The 20750-nt window shown below is 48.6% G+C and overlaps 1 protein-coding gene across 4 annotated transcripts in view; it reads left to right on the forward strand.

Moving 5' to 3' along the window:
• SMYD2 (SET and MYND domain containing 2) overlaps positions 1-12342 on the forward strand; it is a 54223-nt gene extending 41881 nt beyond the window's left edge. For 2 of the 4 annotated variants that reach the window (XM_025285461.3, XM_006074267.4), the window contains 6 exons: positions 1762-1864; positions 4715-4825; positions 5518-5638; positions 6586-6760; positions 9584-9692; positions 11899-12342. In XM_025285461.3, coding sequence (XP_025141246.2) covers positions 1762-1864; positions 4715-4825; positions 5518-5638; positions 6586-6760; positions 9584-9692; positions 11899-11979 — 700 coding nt within the window. In that variant the 3' untranslated portion in view covers positions 11980-12342. Of the gene's footprint in view, positions 1-1761; positions 1865-4714; positions 4826-5517; positions 5707-6445; positions 6470-6585; positions 6761-9583; positions 9693-11898 lie in introns of those variants that run through there. The other 2 variants (XM_025285462.3, XM_025285463.3) reach the window with 2 other exon arrangements.
• Positions 12343-20750: the final 8408 nt, after the last annotated feature.

Here is a 20750-nt window from a genome sequence, read left to right on the forward strand (position 1 = left end):
ATTACTGTTTCTAAGGCCAAAATTGTCTGCATTTAGAATTCCGACAGTGAGGGAAGAAATGGTTTCAGGATAGGTTCTTTGGGACTTTTGCCCTTGAGAAAAGGAAGGAGAACAGCGAAAGGTGACTAGACCCCTTTAGACGGCTTGCGTTGACTACTTCAGCCCTGAAATGAACCCTAGAATGTCTGCTCTTGTATCTGAAAGAGTGAAAGCCAGGCTCAGCGTGGTGGCGTGTGAGGCTTCACTCCAGCGGCTGCCATGAGAACACGGCACCCAGAACATGAGTTAGGTCAGGTCTTCAGCCTTCGGGCAGTTCCCCTGCCTTCGTGAGAAAGGTAGCCAGCGGTCTATTTTGAGCTTGGTTACTTAATACTTCTTCCCTGGTGGCTCAGAGGTAAAGAATCCACCTGCCAATGTAGGAGTTTGATCCCTGGGTCAGAAAAATCCCCTGGAAAAGGAAAGGGCAACCCACTCCAGTATTCTTGCCTGGGAAATCCCATGGGCCGAGGAGCCTGGTAGGCTGCAGTCCATGGGGTCGCAAAGAGTCAGACACGACTGAGCGACTGAAACATCAACAACAAAGTGTTGAGAACAGTGTCTGGGGCATTTGTTTATTTCCTAGGGCCTGATTCCCTGTGCATGACTTGCCAGGGAGCCAGGTGGGCCAGGAAGGAGGGTGGAGATGACCCTTCCCGCAGACAAGACAGGAAGCCCCTGCATGTCCGGCCCCAGGCCAGCCACACCCTTCACGGAGACTTCTAGCAGGGGCTTCCCCAGACACAGAAACCTGAGGCGGTTCTTCTGCACCATTTCCAACCTCTTGGTTTTTTTTTTATCTTCACGGAGCAAACAGGAGAGCGGGTTCTGGTCGTGGAGGGTTCAGGCAGGTGACCCCGGCCCCCAGAGCCACTGTGCACGTGGATCTGAGTGCCCCTCTGAGTCCCAGTTTCCAGTTTTAATTGGGGAGGGGGGGAATTCCTTTTGCTGAGAATCATATCAACATTGTGATTTCAAAGGCAGCGTTTTCAGAGATCAAGCACTCTTCCCCTGTAGTTTAGAAATTTCTGTTCTCAGAACTTTGACCTTGATATAACCAGAAGCTCAAAGCCCTCGCGTAGGCGACTGTCTGTTCCCACCGTCCCTTGTAAAGCGACCCGCGAGCAGCAGGAGCGACCAATGGCCCAGTTTTCCGGATGAGGAGATGGAGGTTGCAGAGAGTCAGACGGGCCCCTCTAGGTCTCTCGGGGGATCCCACACCCTCACTTGGGAAGCCGGCGTCTCCCACGGTGGCGATTTCTCAACATCTGAAGACAGCATGTTAGAAATCAGCCTCTGATATAAAACCTGCTTGGCAACGACAGCCTGTTTGTCTTGCACAGTGTCCGGTGGAGGAGCAGTTCACTGGGGGTGTTGAGTTTTGAGTCCTGCATCTAACAGGAAGGCATTTGTTGTTGTCACTCTTTATTATGTGGGGGTTTTTTTTGCTTGGTTTTTGGCTTAGATATCACTGTTTGGCATTGCAGATTTCACTTTTCAGTATTGTTCCAATTTAAGATGTTAGATCTTGTTATAAAATGCATGCAGAACAACCTCTTAGACTCTGATGGCCAGCTCTTAGTTGTTTTTTTTTTGTTGTTGTTGTTGTTTTTAATGTCCTGCAAAGACGCAGTTTCCATAACTTAGCAAGTAAGTGGCCAAGGAGTTACCTGAACAGTCCATCTGCCTTCCTGAGAATGTTGGGTTTTCTCTTCTGATTGACAGTGTTGCACTGATGAATCATAGTTGTTGCCCCAATGTCATTGTGACCTACAAGGGGACCCTGGCCGAAGTCAGAGCGGTGCAGGAAATCCACCCAGGAGAGGAGGTGAGTATGTGGCTGAGGGTGGCTGTGGCGGTGGGTACCGTCCTCGGGTCCTCCGGGTTCAGGATCAGACCTGTGGCATGGAGTCCACACTTTCTGCTCCCGTTGGGTGCTCCCCATGTCCATCTGTGAAAGTGTTAGTCGCTCAGTTTTGTCTGACTCTTTGCAATTCCATGGACTGTAGCCCGCCAGGCTCCTCTGTCCATGGCATTCTCTACCAAGAATACTGGAGTCGGTTGCCATGCCCTTCTCCAAGGGATCTTCCCCACCCAGAGATTGAACCCAGATGGCTCTTACATCTCCTGCATTGGCAGGTGGGTTCTTTACCACTAGCACCACCTGGGAAGCTGTGGCCAAGAAAAAAAAAAAAAAAAAAAAGGAAGATTAAATTCGAATAAAGTTCCTCACAGAGATTTACAGAGATTTATAGAGAAACGAGACTGCCAAAATGACCATGATGAAATCGTAGAGGCTCTGAGTTCCCATTTCCAAATAATGGAGTTTACTTTTGATTCGTGAATTTTGGCCTGTTTTTCTTCCCCGCAAAGAGCAAAGCAACCCAGCAGTAGCTAACGAGTTACAGCTCCAGATGACACATGGTGCGTTCACATCACAACCGCTGCACATCTGCCCTTGGGACAGCTCCCTTCCTGGGGGTGGAATTCAGATGGGGTGGGGAGAGGCAGTCTGTGGCCAGGGCCACCACGAGCTTCGCTCCCCAGCCTGGAGGTAGGAGGGGAGCCTGCTCAGCGATTCCCTTCTCTTGTCCCATGCCATGTGGTTCCATGACCACCATGTCAGGTGTCTCCCCTTGAGAACGCTGACCAGCCCGGACCAGATGTATGCTATACGTTCTTAAATCCTGATGTCCATAGCAAGACACTTGAATTTTTAGGCAATGTAATCACTTTAAATACATTTCATTTTAAATAATCTGGGTTGGGAAGATCCCCTGGAGAAGGCAATGGCTACCCACTCCAGTATTCTTGCCTGGAGAATTCCATGGACCAAGGAGCCTGACTGGGCTACAGTCCATGGGGCCACAAAGAGATGGGACATGACTGAGCGACTAACGCTACCGCTATTTTTGTAAGTTATATGTCTGGATATTTAGAATCTTTTCAATATGAATAGTGTGGCAAAATGATCAAAGCCTCCATTTCTCTGGGTGGTGTTCAATAAGCCACAGCTGAACTGGGACCCCAGGTCCCATGTACAGATCAGACTTGCCGTCCTGTGGGAAATGCATCTTGCAGGGGGCACCCTGTTGTGGATCAGGGTGTCTCAGTTTCTGAATGTCTTGTGGAGGCTGCCCTAGCGCCTCTTGTTAAAACAGCCAACGCCCGTCAGCCAGAACCTAAGTCCCCGGGCCCCTGGCTCGTGGACTGCCTGGAGCACGTTGTCACCTGCCCTGGCTGTGTCTGGACCACGAGCCGTGATGCTGAGCGGCCTCTGTCGCCCTCTTCTGGGCCCTTCTGTCTGTTGCACCCTGTGCCCATCAGTCATTTTGAAGCACTGAGGTGGGCTCTGGCCACCGGGCAGGACAGGCCTCCTTCCTGTGGTTTTGCCCTCCTGCTGTAACCCATCAAAAATTCACCCTCCGCCTTTGCAGGGGAAGTTGCTGCTTTGCGGTGACCTGCCCTTCAAAGGGAAGGAAGCCATTTGCTGGGGCGTCTGATGAGCCAGGGGTCTCCGTTTCTGCCCTCTGGGCTGGGGAGAGCTCAGGGCACCTGTGAGCACCCAGCCCGTGCGGGTCCCCCGCCCCGGCCTGCCTGCCAGCGCCCGAGGTGACTGGCACGGTGACGGCTCTGGGACACCCATCTGTTCTGTTAGACGTCTGCCTGATGGTGTGGGACGAGCTGCCAGTGCCGTCCCAGTGAGTGGATGATGAGCAGTTAAATGCCGGCCTCCTCCATATGCTCCAGGACTCAGTTATAGAGACTGCTAGGAAAAATCAAGGACAGGAGGACTTGATGAGCCCAAAGGTACGACTTTTCCAGGTTTTCCAGCCTGGCTGGGTAAGGCAGCAGCAGGCTGGTGGCCTAGGAGCTGTGCCCTCCTGCACTGACCTGTCCCAGCCTGCTGATCTGACCTCGTGCTCCATCGCCAGCTGATGGCAGGATAAAGGGAAATGTGTGTGTGTGTGTGTGTGTGTGTGTGTGTGTGTGTGTGTGTCTCCACATATGCACGTTCATGCTTCCCCTCCACCCACGCAGCAGTGCATGTGAGCCATCCCAGCTTGTGAGATAAAAGACCCCTAACAAAGGCCAAGCGGAGACAGCGCAGGACCCGTCCCAAGGCCGAGCAGACTCTTTGCTGATGGTGGCCTTTGCTTCTGTACCCGAGACAAGGGCATCCACTGCTGGGCCAGAGCCCAGCTTGCTCTCTGCGGGAGATGGAGGCAGGGCCGCTCTGAATCCTCCAACTTACCACTTTAGGGACCCTTTGATTCTGTAAGAGGAGGTGGAGAACACTAGCGGTGCCAGTTGAAGGAGTTCAGCGTGTTAGGGTGAAGGCTGTGCTGAGCTGCGGCCCTCCTCACAGTCACCGTCAGGAGTGTTTGCAGAGCCAAACAGGGAGGGCACGGCGTGAGCTGGCCTGTGGCAAACAACTTTTCAGATCCCCTTAGGTTTTTATCAGGCCTCTCTGGTGTCTCAGACGGTAAAGAATCTGCCTGCAATGCAGGAGACCGGGATTCGATCCCTGGGTCCTGGAGAAGGAAATGGCAACCCACTCCAGTGTTCTTGCCTGGAGAATTCCATGGACAGGGGTGCCTGGTAAGGCAGCAGTTCTTGGGGTCACAAAGAGTCCAGACATGACTGAGCAACGAATGCTTTCACTTTTTCACTTTAGGTTTTTACCAGCTACATTGACCTCCTGTACCCAACGGAAGATAGGAATGACCGGTTAAGAGATTCTTATTTCTTCACCTGTGAATGCCAGGAGTGTACCACCAAAGACAAGGTCAGCACCTTGTCCCAGCACAGATGCTGACTCGACTCTCTCTCGGGGCCTTTCTGCCAGGCGAGCACCCCTGCCTGAGTCGGGTGTCTCCTCCTCGTGTTTTTGAGCCCTTAAACCTGCTTTACTGGCACAGCCCAGGGCATCCAGTCAGACCAGGTCTCTGTTCCAACTTGATTCTCAGAGCTGATGAAAACATTTCCACCACATTGTACAAATAAGAGAAGGATTCGCCAAATTGCTATTTCTTTAAAAGAAATGGATGCTCCAAAGAGAAGGGAGGGAGAAAGATGGGCAGCGAGGTCCACCCACAAGGAGGTGGATAGCATTCTCCAGCTTTCCCACCTCTTCACCAGACTCCACAGAATTTTCTCAGACATCACCCAGGTTATCTTGTCAGTGCCTCCCCTCCTTATTCTATTCCCTTGACTTCACAGATGTGTGAACAGACATATTTGCCCACAGCAGACATATCGAGGCAGGTGTGGGAGCACCTCAAAAATGAATAGTTTTGTCTTTCTGTGAGTAGGTAATGGATATTGAACTTTCCTGAGACCCGCTGCCTGATTCCCTTTCATTCTTTTGTAACCTTAGAAGGGGCAAGCCTGTACCTCTGTGTGGGAAAATGTGCTGTTTGAGAGATTTGCCCATCAGTATGGTTTCCGTGGGAAGTAACCTGTGGCCATTTCCCTCAGGATAAGGCCAAGGTGGAAATCCGGAAGCTCAACGACCCCCCAAAGGCAGAAACCATCCGCGACATGGTCAGATACGCACGCAATGTCATTGAGGAGTTCCGGCGAGCCAAGCACTACAAATATATCCTTTGCAGCCTTCCCGGTCTTACAGGGGGCGTTGGCAAGCTGGGCACCAGAAGCAGGAGAAGGGTGGGTTTCTGAGTTATTGAAGGCAGGACGTTTCCTATCCAAGGATGGCCAGGTGAAGACTTCCTGGCCATCCACGACCTGTAGTCAGCTACGCCAGTGTTTCACAATGTTGCCCTTATCTTATTTCTCTTTGTTGGACTAGTTTGCTCAGGAGCTCATCCTGGTGGAAGGCTTTTATTTTCTAAAAGTGGAGAACAGTTCCTTGAAGACCCTCACTGATTGGGTATCTTCCTTTGGGCAAGGCACCTTACTGAGGGTTTTGCTGTGTAACAGGTGGAAACAGGCTTATAGGTAGCAGGTCATTTGCCCAGGGCATGCTGTTCAGCAGGGCAGGGTTTTGCCCCAGGTTTGCCAGCACAATCCATATTTTTAACCACTATATTTTAGCGTTTTCTTGGGTTAGATTTGTACTGAAGAAGGAAAACCAGTGAAAGGAAATTAAAGTCACTTTTTTTTTTTCCTGAGCGTAAGAAAGAACTTTCCCATGTTGGAGAACGTTTCCTTAAGAGCTTTAGCAAAAGTTCCCAGCTTGGGTGAGGATTTAGATTTTTTTGAAGATTTTTTTTTTTTATTCTAATCAACATTGTTCACAGCTGAAGGAAGGCTGTGTTCCCTGTGGCTAAAATTCTTTAGTTGTGTTTAACAGCTGAGGTCTTATGTTTTTCCTAGGTTTTTTTTCCTTCCAGAAAAATATATGAGTCCTTTCACTTGCTTGGCTTTCTGTAATTTACTTTTTCAGAGGGTGTAGCTGGGGGTGGAGTGGACCAAACAGTAACTCCTGGCCCCATTTCCGCTGCTCCGCGCCCGCCCCCCGCCGCCAGCCCTTGGGAAGCCTCCTCGCGAACTGCCAGGCCTGTGGGGTCCTTGACTCCACAGCACCCCCTAGTGAGCTGCTGGAGATCTGCGAGCTCAGCCAGGAGAAGATGAGCTGCGTGTTCGAGGACAGTAACGTGTATATGCTTCACATGATGTACCAGGCCATGGGCGTCTGCTTGTACATGCAGGACTGGGAGGGAGCCCTGCGCTACGGACAGAAGATCATCCAGCCCTACAGGTGATTGCACTGGCCCGTCCCATCAGCGTAGCTCAGAGTAGAGTTGGGTGGTTTGGAACGCGTCCCTTGGCCGTTCTGTCTATACGCTCCCATGTTGCAGCGGGTCGGGAGCAGCTTTCTCTCCTCTCCAGGACATCTGCAGGTGCAGGCTCAGGGTGCTTCCCCTGGGCCCAGCCTGTGTCCTCCACCTCCCGGAAGAGACACCCAGGGAGGCAGGTTGAGGTGACACCGGGTAGGGAGAAGGCTGGGGCAGGATCCCTCCTAGGACCCGTCCAGGATGCTCTGTTCATTGGAGTTAATTCAGACCAGTGTGAAAAAGCCACCGGCTGGTTTCTCCTCCTTGCTGTGCCTTTTAAGTTAAATGGCACTGAGTAATTGGTTAGCAGTGGCCTCAGAAATGCTTTTTTATTCTCCATCTCCTTCTTTTGCTTTTTTAAAGTGCAGCCTCAGTTTGCACCAGCTTCTCTGGTGGCTCAGATGGTAAAGAATCCACCTGCAATGCAGGAGAATTGGGTTCGACCTGTAGGTTGGGAAGATCCCCTGGAGGAGGGCATGGCAACCCACTCTACTATTGTTGCCTAGAGAATCCCAAAGACAGAGGAGCCTGGAGGGCTATACAGTCCATGGGGTCGCAAAGAGTCAGACACAACTGAGTGACTTTCACTCACTCACTCAGTTTGCAAATGAGGAAACTCTGGGACTGCTGGTTGCAGTTATTTCATATTCTCCCATAGATTTGATTAAAGTAAGTTGGATTTTAACCTGTAGTAATAATGAATGTTAATCATGGGAAGGTTTCCTGTCGAGAGGGTTAGTAAACCTTAAGGTGGGTGACAGGAGGCAGCTCTGACTAGCTGCTTCAGGGCCGGGCTGACCTAGATCAGATCACTGGGGTGCTTGTTAAGCACATTTATGTTAAACTTCACAGAGTCTCTTCAAGACCAGTCGGCTTCGAGTCTCTTGGCATCACACCTGAAATCTCTGTGTGTCAGAGGCGCCCTGGTGCTTTTGCTTAGCCCTCAGTACTCCTTGAGGTTCTAAGATCAGGGCTATAACTCTGTCTAATCGCAATCTCCACTGCCCAGTTGGCCCTCCACTTACCCCACAGTGCCATGATAAGCCAGCAGGGGGAGCCCACGGGGCAGCCAGCTCTTAAAATCTGCTCCTGGAAACAGAATTTGATCCTATGGGGATAATCTCACAGCCTGTCCTTCCTAAGATGGGTGAGGAAGTCCATGCACACTTTCCCCCTTGAGATCTGTAGGGGGAGAGAGAACTTGCATGAATCTTGGCCTTGTGGTTGCTCTCCCAGCAGGGCTTGCCATGCTCCACCCTCTATTAGCTTTAGGGAGGCCCTCTGGGGAGGCCCAGCCCTGCCTTCCCTGGGTCACTGTACCGTGCTTAGTGGCTCAGTTGTGTCTGACTCTCTGCAACCCCATGGACTGCAGCCCACCAGGCTCCTCTGTCTATGAAATGCTCTAGGCAAGAATACTGGAGTGGGTTGCCAGTCCCTTCTCCAGGGGATCTTCCCAATCTAGGGATCAAAGCCAGGTCTCCCACATTGCAGGTGGATTATTTACTGACTGAGTCACCAGGGAAGTCCAAGAATCCTGGAGTGGGTAGCCTATCCCTTCTCCAGGGGATCTTCCCAATCTAGGGATCAAAGCCAGGTCTCCCATATTGCAGGTGGATTATTTACTGACTGAGTCACCAGGGAAGTCCAAGAATCCTGGAGTGGGTAGCCTATCCCTTCTCCAGGGGATCTTCCCAACTCAGGAATCCAACCAGGGTCTCCTGCATTGCAGGCATATTCTTTACCAGCTGAGCTACCAGGGAAGAATTTGGTACTGTGGGGATCCCCAGGGATTCCACATGCCTGGGAATACAGCTTGAATGTGTCTATGGACTTTGAGGACACTGCAGGTAGAACAGACGAGCCTGTAAATAAACACCTCCAGCTCCTACCTCCCCACCCCCAAAAGCCTCCTAGGCTCTGTTCATAGGGAGATGGCTCTTTCCTAGGCAGGCCTATCAGTCAGCCTTCAGTTGAAACCAGAAAGAGAAGACCTCCTGTATACAAAGCCCTCTCTTGGGCAATGGAGAAAAGAAGTAGGAAGTATGACTTTAGAGAACTTATAATTTTGCTAAACCAAATGATAATCATAGAGTGTGCCAGCAAGCTGAGGTCTTGATTCACTGGTGTGTGTGTATCTTTAAGGATACTGTCTTTTTAACGTGAGGGGATATTCATAAAGAGGGAATTTACCTTTTTTTTTTTTTTTTTGCTGTGCTGGGTCTTCATTGCGGTGTGCAAGCTTTCTCTAGTTGTGGCATGTGGGTTCTCTAGTTGAGGCACACAAGCTTAGCTGCCCCAAGACTTGCGGGATGTTAACTTCCCCGATCAGGGATCAAACCTGCGTCCCATGTGTTGGAAAGTAGATTCCTAACCACTGGACCATCAAGGAAGTCCCAGGGATTTATTTTAAAAGACGTTTTCCCCAATGCCTGCAGCAGGTGCACCTAAAACAAAAATCTGAGGCTAGGATTGAATTTTATGTTTATTCGTGTCTTTAGGTAGGATCTCCCCTGTGGATTTTATGTGGTTTTTCAGAAGCACACAAACTGCCTAAAAGGAAGTGCATCCACAATGAGTAGGCAGGGTTGAACCGTCCATGTCTTCCACCCTGCCCCTGCCAGGGTCTGGAGGAGCCTGGTTGCTGTGGACAGGGCGCCCATCAGCTGGGCAGCCACAGGCTCACTGTGTCTGGCCTGTGGACCCTCGGAAGCTGTGACAAGGTGGCCTGTTGTCTTCTCTTTTTCCAGTAAGCACTACCCTCTGTACTCCCTCAACGTGGCCTCCATGTGGCTGAAGCTAGGAAGACTGTACATGGGCCTGGAGAACAAAGCTGCTGGGGAGAGAGCCCTGAAGAAGGTGCGTGTGTGATGCAACTGGGCTGCCCAGTGCCTTGCACTTCCCTTCCTTGCACTTCCCTTCCTGCGGGACGCGGGTGACTGATAGAGCCACAGAGAATGACCAGCCCTGGGCCACCCTCTGGCCATAGGAGTGGGCAAAGGTGGGTTTGCAGGCGGCAGGGGACCAAGTAATTGTGCCTTTGGCAAGTTTGCATCCTGACGCTCCTGTTGAGAAAGGTACGTCCACATTGTGGCTGCAGGCTCACAGCTGTGAAGGGGGTACTGCCTCTGTCCCCTGGGAAGCCATGGAAGTGCTAAATATGACCATGCTAAGAGGCCAGCATTATTAAAATGTCTTTTCTGATCCACTATAACAGATAAAAAGGGGAAAAAAAAAAAAAAACAAAAAAAGGCCAAGGATAGGTCAGAAGACTGTGGTGAAGGAATTCTCCAAATTTCTGCTCTTTGGGGTTTATAGATTCATGATGCCCAGTTGTGGTGAAGTCAAGGCATTTGGGCCTGGAGAGGCCCTCAGTGTGAGAATTAATGCTTTTGTAGTTTTTAAAATGAACTTAATAACCATCGACAGTGTTCATTGAGTACGGTTACATGCCAGGACCTTCATGTGGTCCTTTTCTTTTAATTCCCGAAAAAAAAAAAAAATGAGATAGGCTTTCCCAGTGAATAAATTGAGATTCAAGCAGGTTAAATGATTTGTTGAGGGTACCTGGTGAGGTTCTTATTCAAACTGGGGTCTTTCTGAGTTGAAAACTTCAAGTCTGCCCACTCACACTGGGACTAACACACAGGGAGAACCAAGACCCTGGGTGCAGTGTTTGCCAGCTGCCCTCTGCCCAGTGGGTGAGAGCGCCGGGCCGGGCCCCGTATCTTACAGAAGCACAGTGGCCATCCTGAGTACTGCTTTTCACTGCTGTTTCTATGGATGTCAATAGCTGATGAAATACAATCGTTGGGACAGTCGTTATTTACGGAGAAGCCAAAAGTTGATCAACTATAACCTTTGGGACAGTCTCTTTGTGCCACTAAGAGAAACACCTTTGTAAAAGTCGGGGTTGTGGACTAGGCCTGGACGCCAAACCCTCCCGATTCCCCAAACCTCCCCAGTACACTACACAGGAAGATGGAATATGGTCCCACACGGTGGAAGGAAGTGCCAGGGCCGACCCAGCCTGGACGTGGGAGTTAAAGATCAAATATTCCCGTTTTGAACCACAGAACTGGTTTTTCTAAGACGACGTTTATTGCCTCAGCGAGGTTGGAGGAACATTAAGCAGTTAGGTCTCAGTTGCAGAGTAAGTAAACTGATTGCAGATCCCTGAAGGATAGAGTAGATCTGAGGAAGGAACATGAGTCCTGAGGTGAATGCAGGGGGAGAGGAGAGACATTTAAGTCACGTGATTCCTGAAGGCTTGCACTCCTGCTGGTTTGACATCTAGGAAGAGAATAGTAACAGAAAGGAAGGCGGGTCAACAGTTGCAAGCCATCAGAAATTCCCTGTTTGAGGGAATGGGAATAATTTAAGTTTTTCTCTCTGTGAATAATACTTTTGAACACAGAAGAGCAAGATAAATTATTATGGATTACATTATATATGTAATTTGTATATGCCAGACACTGTTCTAAATACTTGATGTATATCAACAACTCTGAGAGGGAGGTATTGCCCCTGTTTTATTTTACAGATGAGGAAACTGAGGCACAGAGTAGTTAAGTAAATTGCCCAAGGTCACACAGCTAGGAAGGATGGAGCCACACACACTCTCATTTGAAAGAAACCTTATTAAATATATTTTCTCTGGATTCCTCATGTGAAGCTCATGCCTATTTTTAGGTTTTTAAAGAATACATAAAAAGATGTAAGCATACACTTTTCGAAAGGGAAAAATGATTTAGTCATGTCTTACTCATTAGTGATGTACACTAAAATCAGAAAGGTTTGTCCCTAAATCATTTCTCTATCATTTCTTCAGCTACTGAAGAATGTTTTCCTCAGCAATAGAAACTGGGTGACTAAATATGAGACAATCTTGTCTTTTTTCTTTTTTTTTTAAAAAAAAAAAGCCAGACTGGAGGAGAACACAGGTTCTGAAAGCCACTTAGTACCCTGCACCTTCAAGCAGAGAAGTCTAGCCTGAATGAAAGTCAGCCTAGGGGAGGGACGGAGGGCTGGCTTCAGACTCTCAACCTGTTCCTCTCTCTCCTAGGCCATCGCCATCATGGAAGTAGCTCATGGCAAAGACCATCCGTACATTTCTGAAATCAAACAGGAAATTGAAAGCCACTGAAACTATGCCGACATTTTCGTTTTTATTTAAATCCTAGTGCAGAAACCTTCAAGGATTTGCCTATTTCAAATCATTCACGTCATGCCAGCATTTCTGTAAACTCACCGAATGAAAACGTGACTTGCACTTAAACCTTACACATGGCTTACTTGGACATTGATCTTAATCTTTGACCTAAAATATCAAATGCATTTTTGAAAGCTTTTTTTTTTTCCCCCTAAGAGATAATGGCATGGTTTCATATATTATATTTCAGACAGATTGTGTCCGAAGATTTAAAGCTGTAGTTATTTTTCCCTTCACGACTACTGTAATGTTCTGAACAAACATGAATGATGAAAGAGAATAAAAAACATAATCGTATTTGAAGTTTGTGTTTTCCTCTGTTGGATGAAAGTGGAAGTCGCTTAGTCATGTTCGATTCTTTGCCACCCCACGGACTGTAGCCCACCAGGCTCCTCTGTGGAATTCTCCAGGCAAGAATACTGGAACGGGTTGCCATTCCCTCCACCAGGGGACCTTCCCGACCAAGAGACCGAGCCCACGTCTCCCACATTTCAGGCAGATTCTCTACCATCTGAGTAACGAAGGAAGCCCCCTCTGTTGGTTGGGGGAACATCAGAGACATCACTAGATGGACCAAAGTCCATCTAGTCAAAGCTATGGTTTTTCCAGTAGTCATGTACGGATGTGAGAGCTGGACCATAAAGAAGGCTGAGCTCTGAAAAATTGATGCTTGTGAACTGTGGTGCTAGAGAAGAGTCTTGCAAGTCCCTTGGACAGCAAGGAGATCAAACCAGTCAATCCCAAAGGAAATCAACTGTGAATATTCATTGGAAAGACTAATGCTGAAGCTGAAGCTTCAATACTTTGGCCACCCGCTGCTAAGAGCCGACTCATTGGAAAAAGACCCTGATGCTGGGAAAGATGCAGGGCAGGAAGAGAGGAGGACGACAGCAGATGAGCTGGTTGGATGGCATCATTGATGCAACGGACATCATGAGTTTGAGCAAACTCCAGGAGATTGTGAAGGACAGGGAAGCCTGGTATGCTGCAGTCCATGGAGTCACAAAGAGTCAGACGAGACTTAGTAACTGAACAACCAGTGTATTTTTCATTTCAGTTATTGTATTCTTCATTTCTGGTTTTCTTTCTTCTCTAATTTTTTGTTAAAAACTTGTAACTTCTTGCTCTGTGCACCCATTCTTCTCCCGAGTTCTTTGCAGTCATTACTCTGAATGCTTTCTCTGGTGGATTGCCTATCTCCACTTCACTTAGTTCTTCTGGCGTCTTTGTCTGGTTCCTTTGTCTGGAACATCTTCCTCTGCCACCTCATTTTGTCTGAATTGCTGTTTATATTTTATGTGTATGGTAGCTTAGTTACGTTTCTCAACCTTGGAGAAGTGGCCCTCTGTAGGAGACGTCCTCTGATTCCCAGCAGAACACTCCCCCTCTCGTTGCCCAAGCTGTATGCTCTAGGAGTTCCCCCTAAGAGGGCTGCATGTATCCTTCTTTTGGGGGGCTATGTGGGTGGTCTGCTAAGTTTGGCCCCTAGTCTGGTCAGGTGTCATCCCGCCTTGTATGGATGCTGCTGGTTAGTGGGGCCTGGTCCTGAGGCAGCTGGCCGTGGAACCCTCGTGGGCCTTGGGCTGGTGCTGGCTCACTGGTGGGCAGTCAGGGCCCAGAAGCCGCCAGGGCTGCGGCCTGGCCCCTGGTGGGTGACGCCAGGCCCTGGACTTAGTGCTGGGGTACCGGTAGGCAGAGCTGGGTCCTGGCGTTTGGTTACGGGGCTCGGAGACCCCAGCGCTGTTGCTGGATTGCTGCCAGGGCCGGGGGAGACCCAGTTCCTGGGTCTGGTTACTGGAGACTCACTGGAGACCGGTTACTGCCACGGTTGGGTGGGGTCTGCGTGTCTGAAAGCTTGTGCTGCCCTGCTAGTGGGCAGTGTCAGGGACCGGCTGATTCCAGGGGAGGGTCTGGTCTCTCTTTTGGGTGAACTCAATCCACTGCAAGACTGTGGTTTTCTTTGGTGTGGTATCTGCCCCCTGGTGAGGAAGGCTGGTCTGGAGGCTAGAGCAGGGCTGGGGCCTGTCTGCTGGCGGATGGAGGTGGGTGCTGGACTCCTGGTGGGCAGGGCCCGGTCTAAAGGTGTGTCGAGAGGTGGCTGTGGGCTCAGGAAGCTTCTAGGCAGCCTGTGTACTAATGAATGACGCTGGGTCACTTCCCCAGTTAGCTGGTTGGCCCAAGGCAGCCCAGCGCTGGCCCCTACAGGCAGTTGGGTGGGGCCCAGTTTTGGCACTAATGAGCTGGAGGGAGGATCCCACGATGGAACCTGCCCCAATGTCCATGTGGTAGAATGCCCCTCAGTATGGCTGCCGCCAGTGTCTATATCTGCAGGATAAGCCATGGCCATCCCTGCCTCTCAAGACCTGCAGCTAAGTGTCGCCCAGGCTCCTGTCAAATTGCTGCTTTTTGCTGGGTCCCGAAGTGTGAGAGGTTTTGCGTGCACCCTTTAAGAGTGAAGTCTCAGGTATACATGTGCTCCCCATGCTGAACCCTCCTCCCTCCTCCCTCCCCACACCATCCTACCTGTGGCGGATTCGTTTTGATGTTTGGCAACTAATACAGTGTTTGAGGTTTAAAAATAAAATAAAATTTAAAAAAAAGAGTGAAGTCTCTGTTTCCCCCAGTCCTGTGTGGGGCTGCTGAAATTAAGCCCCATGGGCCTTCAAAGCCAAGTGCTCTGGGGGCTTATCCTCCTAGTGCAGGACCCCCAGGCGGGAGGTGGGGGGCTCAGACCCCTCACTCCTGTGGGAGAAGCACTGCACTCGAGTTACTTTGCAGTCTGTGGGTCACCCTGGGACCCAGGGAGTGTGGCGCTTGATGATCTGCCCCTGCTGCTCCTTCCGTTGGCGGTTCCTTCTCTCGTGTCTTTAGTTGCAGATCTTTGCTGCTGGGTTCCAGCTTGCTCATCAGTGGTGGTGCTCCAGACAGTTGTCATTTTGGGGGTGTTTGTGAGAGGAGGGGAGCTGAGGCTCTGAGGATCTCCTCTCAGCTTTTCTTTTCAAACACAGTGTCATTTTTCTTTTGAAGACGTATCATTGTCTTGTTGCCACGGTCAGCTTCTATGCAGAGACCCGTGTGTTTAGTGAAGTTTGCTTGGGTCTCCTGTCACCCCGTGTGGCTTATGGTGCCTCCCATCTTCATGACGTGAAACAAGACGGGATGCCTCTGTGGGTGAGTGACTCCTTGTACAGTGATAGGGTTCAAAAGTGGGTTAGTCGCTGAAGTGGTTATAGTGCCCTGTTACTCAATGAAGAGACATGAAGTGTCCACCCACATCACTAGGGGCTCCCTGTGAGACTCTATGGCAGTTGATCAGTTGGCTGAAAATACGGGCCAGGGCTGTGCTCTGCCCTGCTCAGTCATGTCTGACTCTTTGCGACCCCTGGACCTCTGTCCATGGGATTCTCCAGGCAAGAATACTGGAGTGGGTAGCCATGCCCTCCTCCAGGGCATCTTCCCGACCCAGGGATCGAATCCACGTCTTTTGTGTCTCCTGCATCATCTCTTGTGTCTCCTGCATGGCAGGCAGATTATTTACCACTGCGCCACCTGGGAAGCCATTTTTTAAAGAGAAGAGTCATGCTGTTAATAAACTTGAAAGACAAAACCAAGAATCTGGGTTTTCTATGGCAGCCTCTGCCTGTCTTTTCTCTGACAGATTGGGATCTGAATAAATGGCAGTGGGGTGGGGCAGCACATTCTTGGCATTTAATAAGGGTTATCACTAGCAGTGAGAAAGCCCCATTTCTAGGCTCTTCACACTCCATTTACTTAGCAATTACCCCTTTCACGTTTTGTTCTAACAATGATGACTTTGGGAAATTTCAAACTAATTCTTCAGCGTGTTATACAGGAATGAAAAGTGGGTAGAAATAAATGGGCTTTAAAGAAGTTAAAAAGCAGGTTTTTCCCAGGCACATTTGCCTATGAAAATAATCCTAAAAGTAAGCAGATGCTTTCAACTAAGGCAAAACATACAGAGTACAGAAAAGATTCAACTGTTTTCTCTGAAAAAAAAAAAAAAAGTTTATTGCATTTGGAAGTCAATAGATATCTTTTACAAAAAAGGTTAGAATAAAGATCTCACATTTGTAAAGGCACATATGAAACATTTTACAGCAATGACAAGGGCAGTGAGAACATAAAACAATACACAACCAGGACCAATATCTAAAGACTTTATAAAAACAGGTAAGAAACAGTGCAAAAATACTGTCAAAAGTCAGTTTCATACACTTCATAACTGCGTATAAAACTGGCAAGCATAAGCTTATTTACTGATATAAAAAAAGCACATAGAAGAGCATGCATAGATTTATTTAAGGCTTTTAATATCATCGAGAGAGAGTCTATAAAAGTAAAGTTGACATGTGAATATTAATCACTCCCCAACTCAGGGAATATCCTATAAACGTCTCCACCTCCCCCTCTCCTTACAACTAGCTTGTTGTAATGAGACTGGACTTCCATCTTGCACGGTAGCAAGTGGACACCTCGGGGAGAAGAATGTGTTCTCAGGATCCCAAGTCCCCACTCTGGAATGCATGTCTCACAGCAGTAACTCGAGAGGCGGTTACATGTCCAGGTCAGCCCATGCCAGCCAGCCACGTGCGGCTGAGAGCCCTGCAGTTCAGTGGTGCTGGATGTCAGAAGGCTTCCGTGGACTGACTCAAGAACCTTAAGAACAGACCGGTTTCTACATTAGGGACTTGTCTGTACATCCGAAATGAGGCCTATTAAATGTCAACTGGCTTGAATGATATAACAATTGACAACATATTAAAGACAGAGACCAAGGAAAACTTCAAAATACTGAATTAAGTAGCACAATTATAGTCCAGTGAAACAGATTAGCATGTTACTTGATGTAACACAGGTTATATAAGGTTACATATTTAATAGTCATCTGCATATGTAAACCCTTTTTTATCCCATTTACATATATATCCTCAAGCAAGTCAGTTGACTATTGAAGGAACAAAGGACATACACAGGAAATCATCTCTGATGAAGAGTAACCTTACTTGTGAAAGGGTAAGTTTGATAGATTTTAAAGATTCCAAACTGGCAAGAAAGTTCAGTCAAAGGAAGTTGCAGTAACATTTTACAATGTTCACATTGGGGGCAGAAAATGGCTCTGAATTACAGCTCTCAGTTCCAAGCTGAAGGTATTTATTAGCTAACACTGCAATTCAGGGAGGTGAGCGGCCCCTGAGAAATGCTGAGACTACCAGGCACCTCTGCTCTGAGAGCCAGCCGAGCTCAACTCAGAGCAGGATTCCTGAGCTGTTAGCAAAACAGTTCCACCCCAAGGCACAGAAAGACCCCAATCCAATGTTTCCAGGCTTGTCCCCAAGACCTCTGTCAGGTAAGGTGGCCTCTCTGTTTCCCTTGAGGAGGAGGTTGGGAAGAAAGGTCCCATCACAGACTGGATGAATAGCAATCCTGCCCCTCCCTAGACAGCCTTGCAGCTTGTAAAAAGTCTGCAAAGAGCCCAGAGCTTCACCCGTTTCACCAGACGGGCTAGGCTGTGTAGAGGCCATGATGAAAGGAACACGGTCTGCAGGAAGGGGCTGGAGACGATCTGACCACATGCGTATCATTATGCCAAAGGCAGCCACTGGGGATCCATAGAAGGTCACCTCAAAATAAGCCTGAGAGACTGCTGCAATCTTTGTTCAAACAGGACTGATCATCGCATCCAGCTTTTCTTTCATTCCTTTCTAGTCCTGAACGATAGTGTCAATCACCAAGGGGAAAGAGAGGGTGGAAGGTCAGCTTCCTGGCTGCTGACAGTACCTGGCTATTTTCATTCTGGTTACTTCCATTTGCTAGATTCTATTCCTTGAAACCATGTAAATGCCAGATTTTACTTTGTGAAACTATAGAAGCATGTTAAGATAATTAGATTTCCTAATTTTATAATTTTGAGAGATTTTATAGAGTGATTCCCTATGACTAGATTCAACTGTTTTGTAAGGGTTGCATCAGGAAGGTAAGGAAGGAAAAGGTGTTGCTGTCGAGAGCTGCTCCATAAAAGTAAATGAGAAAAGGAAAGATCGGCACGCGGGGTGCTCTTAGAAAGGAGAGGGTGACATCAGAAAGTATTCCCACCTGTGCTCTCAAGTGAGCCAGGGAACTGCCGTTATGTATTGACATCTTCCTGGTTCTCATGCCCTGATTACAAAAACGGCATGCTGGGAAGGGGGTGCTCCACTCTGCAGCCACCCGGGGGCCCCCAGGAGAGACACAGTCAAGACGCCCAGGAGCTGCGATGGCTAACTCCGGAGCCATGTGGATGAGCAAAACATTCTGCTGAAAAGGCTGCCAGCAAAGGGAGGGCCACTAGCAAGCAAAGGGAGGGGTCTTCCTGAGCAGTGGATCGAGGCAGGCATCGGAACCCAGAACGTTCGTCAAGCTCTCCCACAACAGCAAGGACACAGTTTAAAACGACCAGCGAGGGTGGAACCGATCTTCCCACTGCAGTGAGGTCTTGCCTAGGAGTGCTGCCTCACTTCCACCCCTCTGACCTTGCAGAGAAGGACGGAGTAGGAGAGACACCCCTGAGTTCAAAAAGTTCTTTGTGAGTCCAGAACGTTTTGATAGCAACTCCAAAGCTGATCTAAAAAGCCTTCCTCTTCCTCCCCCCATTTACAGCTCTTCTCTGGGCAAGCTCCTGGTGTTTTGGGGAAAGAATGGTCTTGATGGCCCGAAGCATGGCAGAGGGAACAGACACTTTCTAGACAGACGCTCATATCATGGTCAGGCTTGCCCATCGGCTCATGCCCTCCTGCCTTAAAATGTCCTTGAATTTATTTTTAAAATGGGAAGGCTGACTGAAGCTGAACAATAGGAACTGATGCGCATCCTCCCTTTTACAGCACAAACAACAATAAATTATGCAGTCTTGTGACATCGATTGGATGCCAGATATTCAATGCCAGCCTCATGGCCGTTTGAATAGAGAACTTTTTAGTCTGGCCTTGAGAAAGAAGATGCAGCTATAAGAAGCTGGAAAAAATAAGTAAAGCAGTGAGCTGGTAAAAACACCTACCCATCTGAGTTTCTAATGGAAATTCAAAAGCTCAGAGCAGGCAGGATAAAGGTTGAGTATTGGGCAAGCAGGTCATTGAGTTTCTCAGGACCCTGAGAACAGCAATTTTCAGGGTAATACATATGAGTTGGCAGAAATTGATTGAATACATCTGCCCATTTCTCCCAGGAATGTTGCTGCTCCTTTCAACAGTAAGGTCTTCTGCCCCCAAATGTCTTAGAAGCTGAGGCAGAGAAGGACCACTCTGCTACCTTGCTCAGAGCTCAGAAGTGTCAAACATAATCTTAACGTCCTGGAGATCCCACCCGGTAGGGCCACTAAGACTATTTCAACCCTATAGGGCCAACTAGTCTGTCACCCATAAAGTTCTAGACCAATGGAAATTTTGTGCAGTCTCCATGAAAACCCCACCCTTCTCCATTGGAAAGCAGTGCTAGATGAATTGTTACTTTGCTCACAAAAAGAAATGGCTAAATAAGAGCATGATAAATGCCTGATAAAATCCATAGGCCATAAAACAAAACACAGTTACAGAAGAATCTTTGGTAAAACATGAGGAAACTGAATTCCCACAAAGAGCCACCTTAACAGCCCAACAGGAATTACTTGGTGCTTCTGGAAGTTTCTTACTCTAGGATGCTGACAGTTATTCCCAACATGAAAGAGGAATGAAGAGTAAATTAACACTGATATGCCTGTGACTCAATCCCCATTCCTTGAATCTAAGCTCCCTGGCAAACATATTAGAAGGCCCCTGTGCTTACCCACCCCTTGACCTCAATTGATTGACAGATTCCTCCCCGCCCCCCCAAAAAATCAATAACTCTACCCACTTTCTCCATCATACACACGACTGGAAGTGGGGAAGAGATTTGAAAGCACATTTCGCTTTGTCACTCTGGACACCTTTGGGCCCACAGATTATGTTCCATAACCACTGGGCTGAGGGCAGCTAATATGGACTATACATGAAGAAAGAACAACAGCTGAAAACCCCCAGACATGTGCCTGATGGCCAGCCCTGCTTACGAGAATCCAAAGTGCACTGATATCTCTGCAAAGTGTGCCTCCAAGCCCCAGGAGACAGCCCACTCACCAAGTGAGGCAAGGGTCGCTGAGGCAAGGCCACAGGTCCACAGAAAGAAGCCAGCGTACACGCTTTCATGTTCATTAGCTCTTGAGAAAAGACATATGGCGCATTGGGATCCACACTAATCAAGGGGAAGAAACAAACTATACATATTAGGTTGATCCAAGTGAATTTTCTGTCATTGTAAATTTAAAAAATGGTCCAAATCCTGGAAATTTCACAGGAGTCAACCTGGAAAAGGATAAGAAAGGTCGGCAGCTGGATCAGAGTGCTGACTTACTGTAGCCATCAGTGTTTATAGAAAGAGCTGAGTGTAGGCAGGATAAAGGTTAAATGTGTCCTGGGCAGCCAATGGATAAGCCACAGGACCCCACCCAGCAGAGCCCACAAGGACCCTCTATCCAGGCCGATGGAGGAAGGTGCCAGAGGACCAAGGGACTTGGAGGCAGATGACTAACAACAGTCAAAAAAATAGTCGTGCTTCTCAATCTAGGACCACAAATGTAAAATTCTCTGAAGTTTATTACTCAAAGCAGTCCACGTGGAGATGTCCCTGACCTT

Source organism: Bubalus bubalis, chromosome 5, assembly GCF_019923935.1.
Source record: "Bubalus bubalis isolate 160015118507 breed Murrah chromosome 5, NDDB_SH_1, whole genome shotgun sequence".
Taxonomy (NCBI): domain Eukaryota; kingdom Metazoa; phylum Chordata; class Mammalia; order Artiodactyla; family Bovidae; genus Bubalus; species Bubalus bubalis.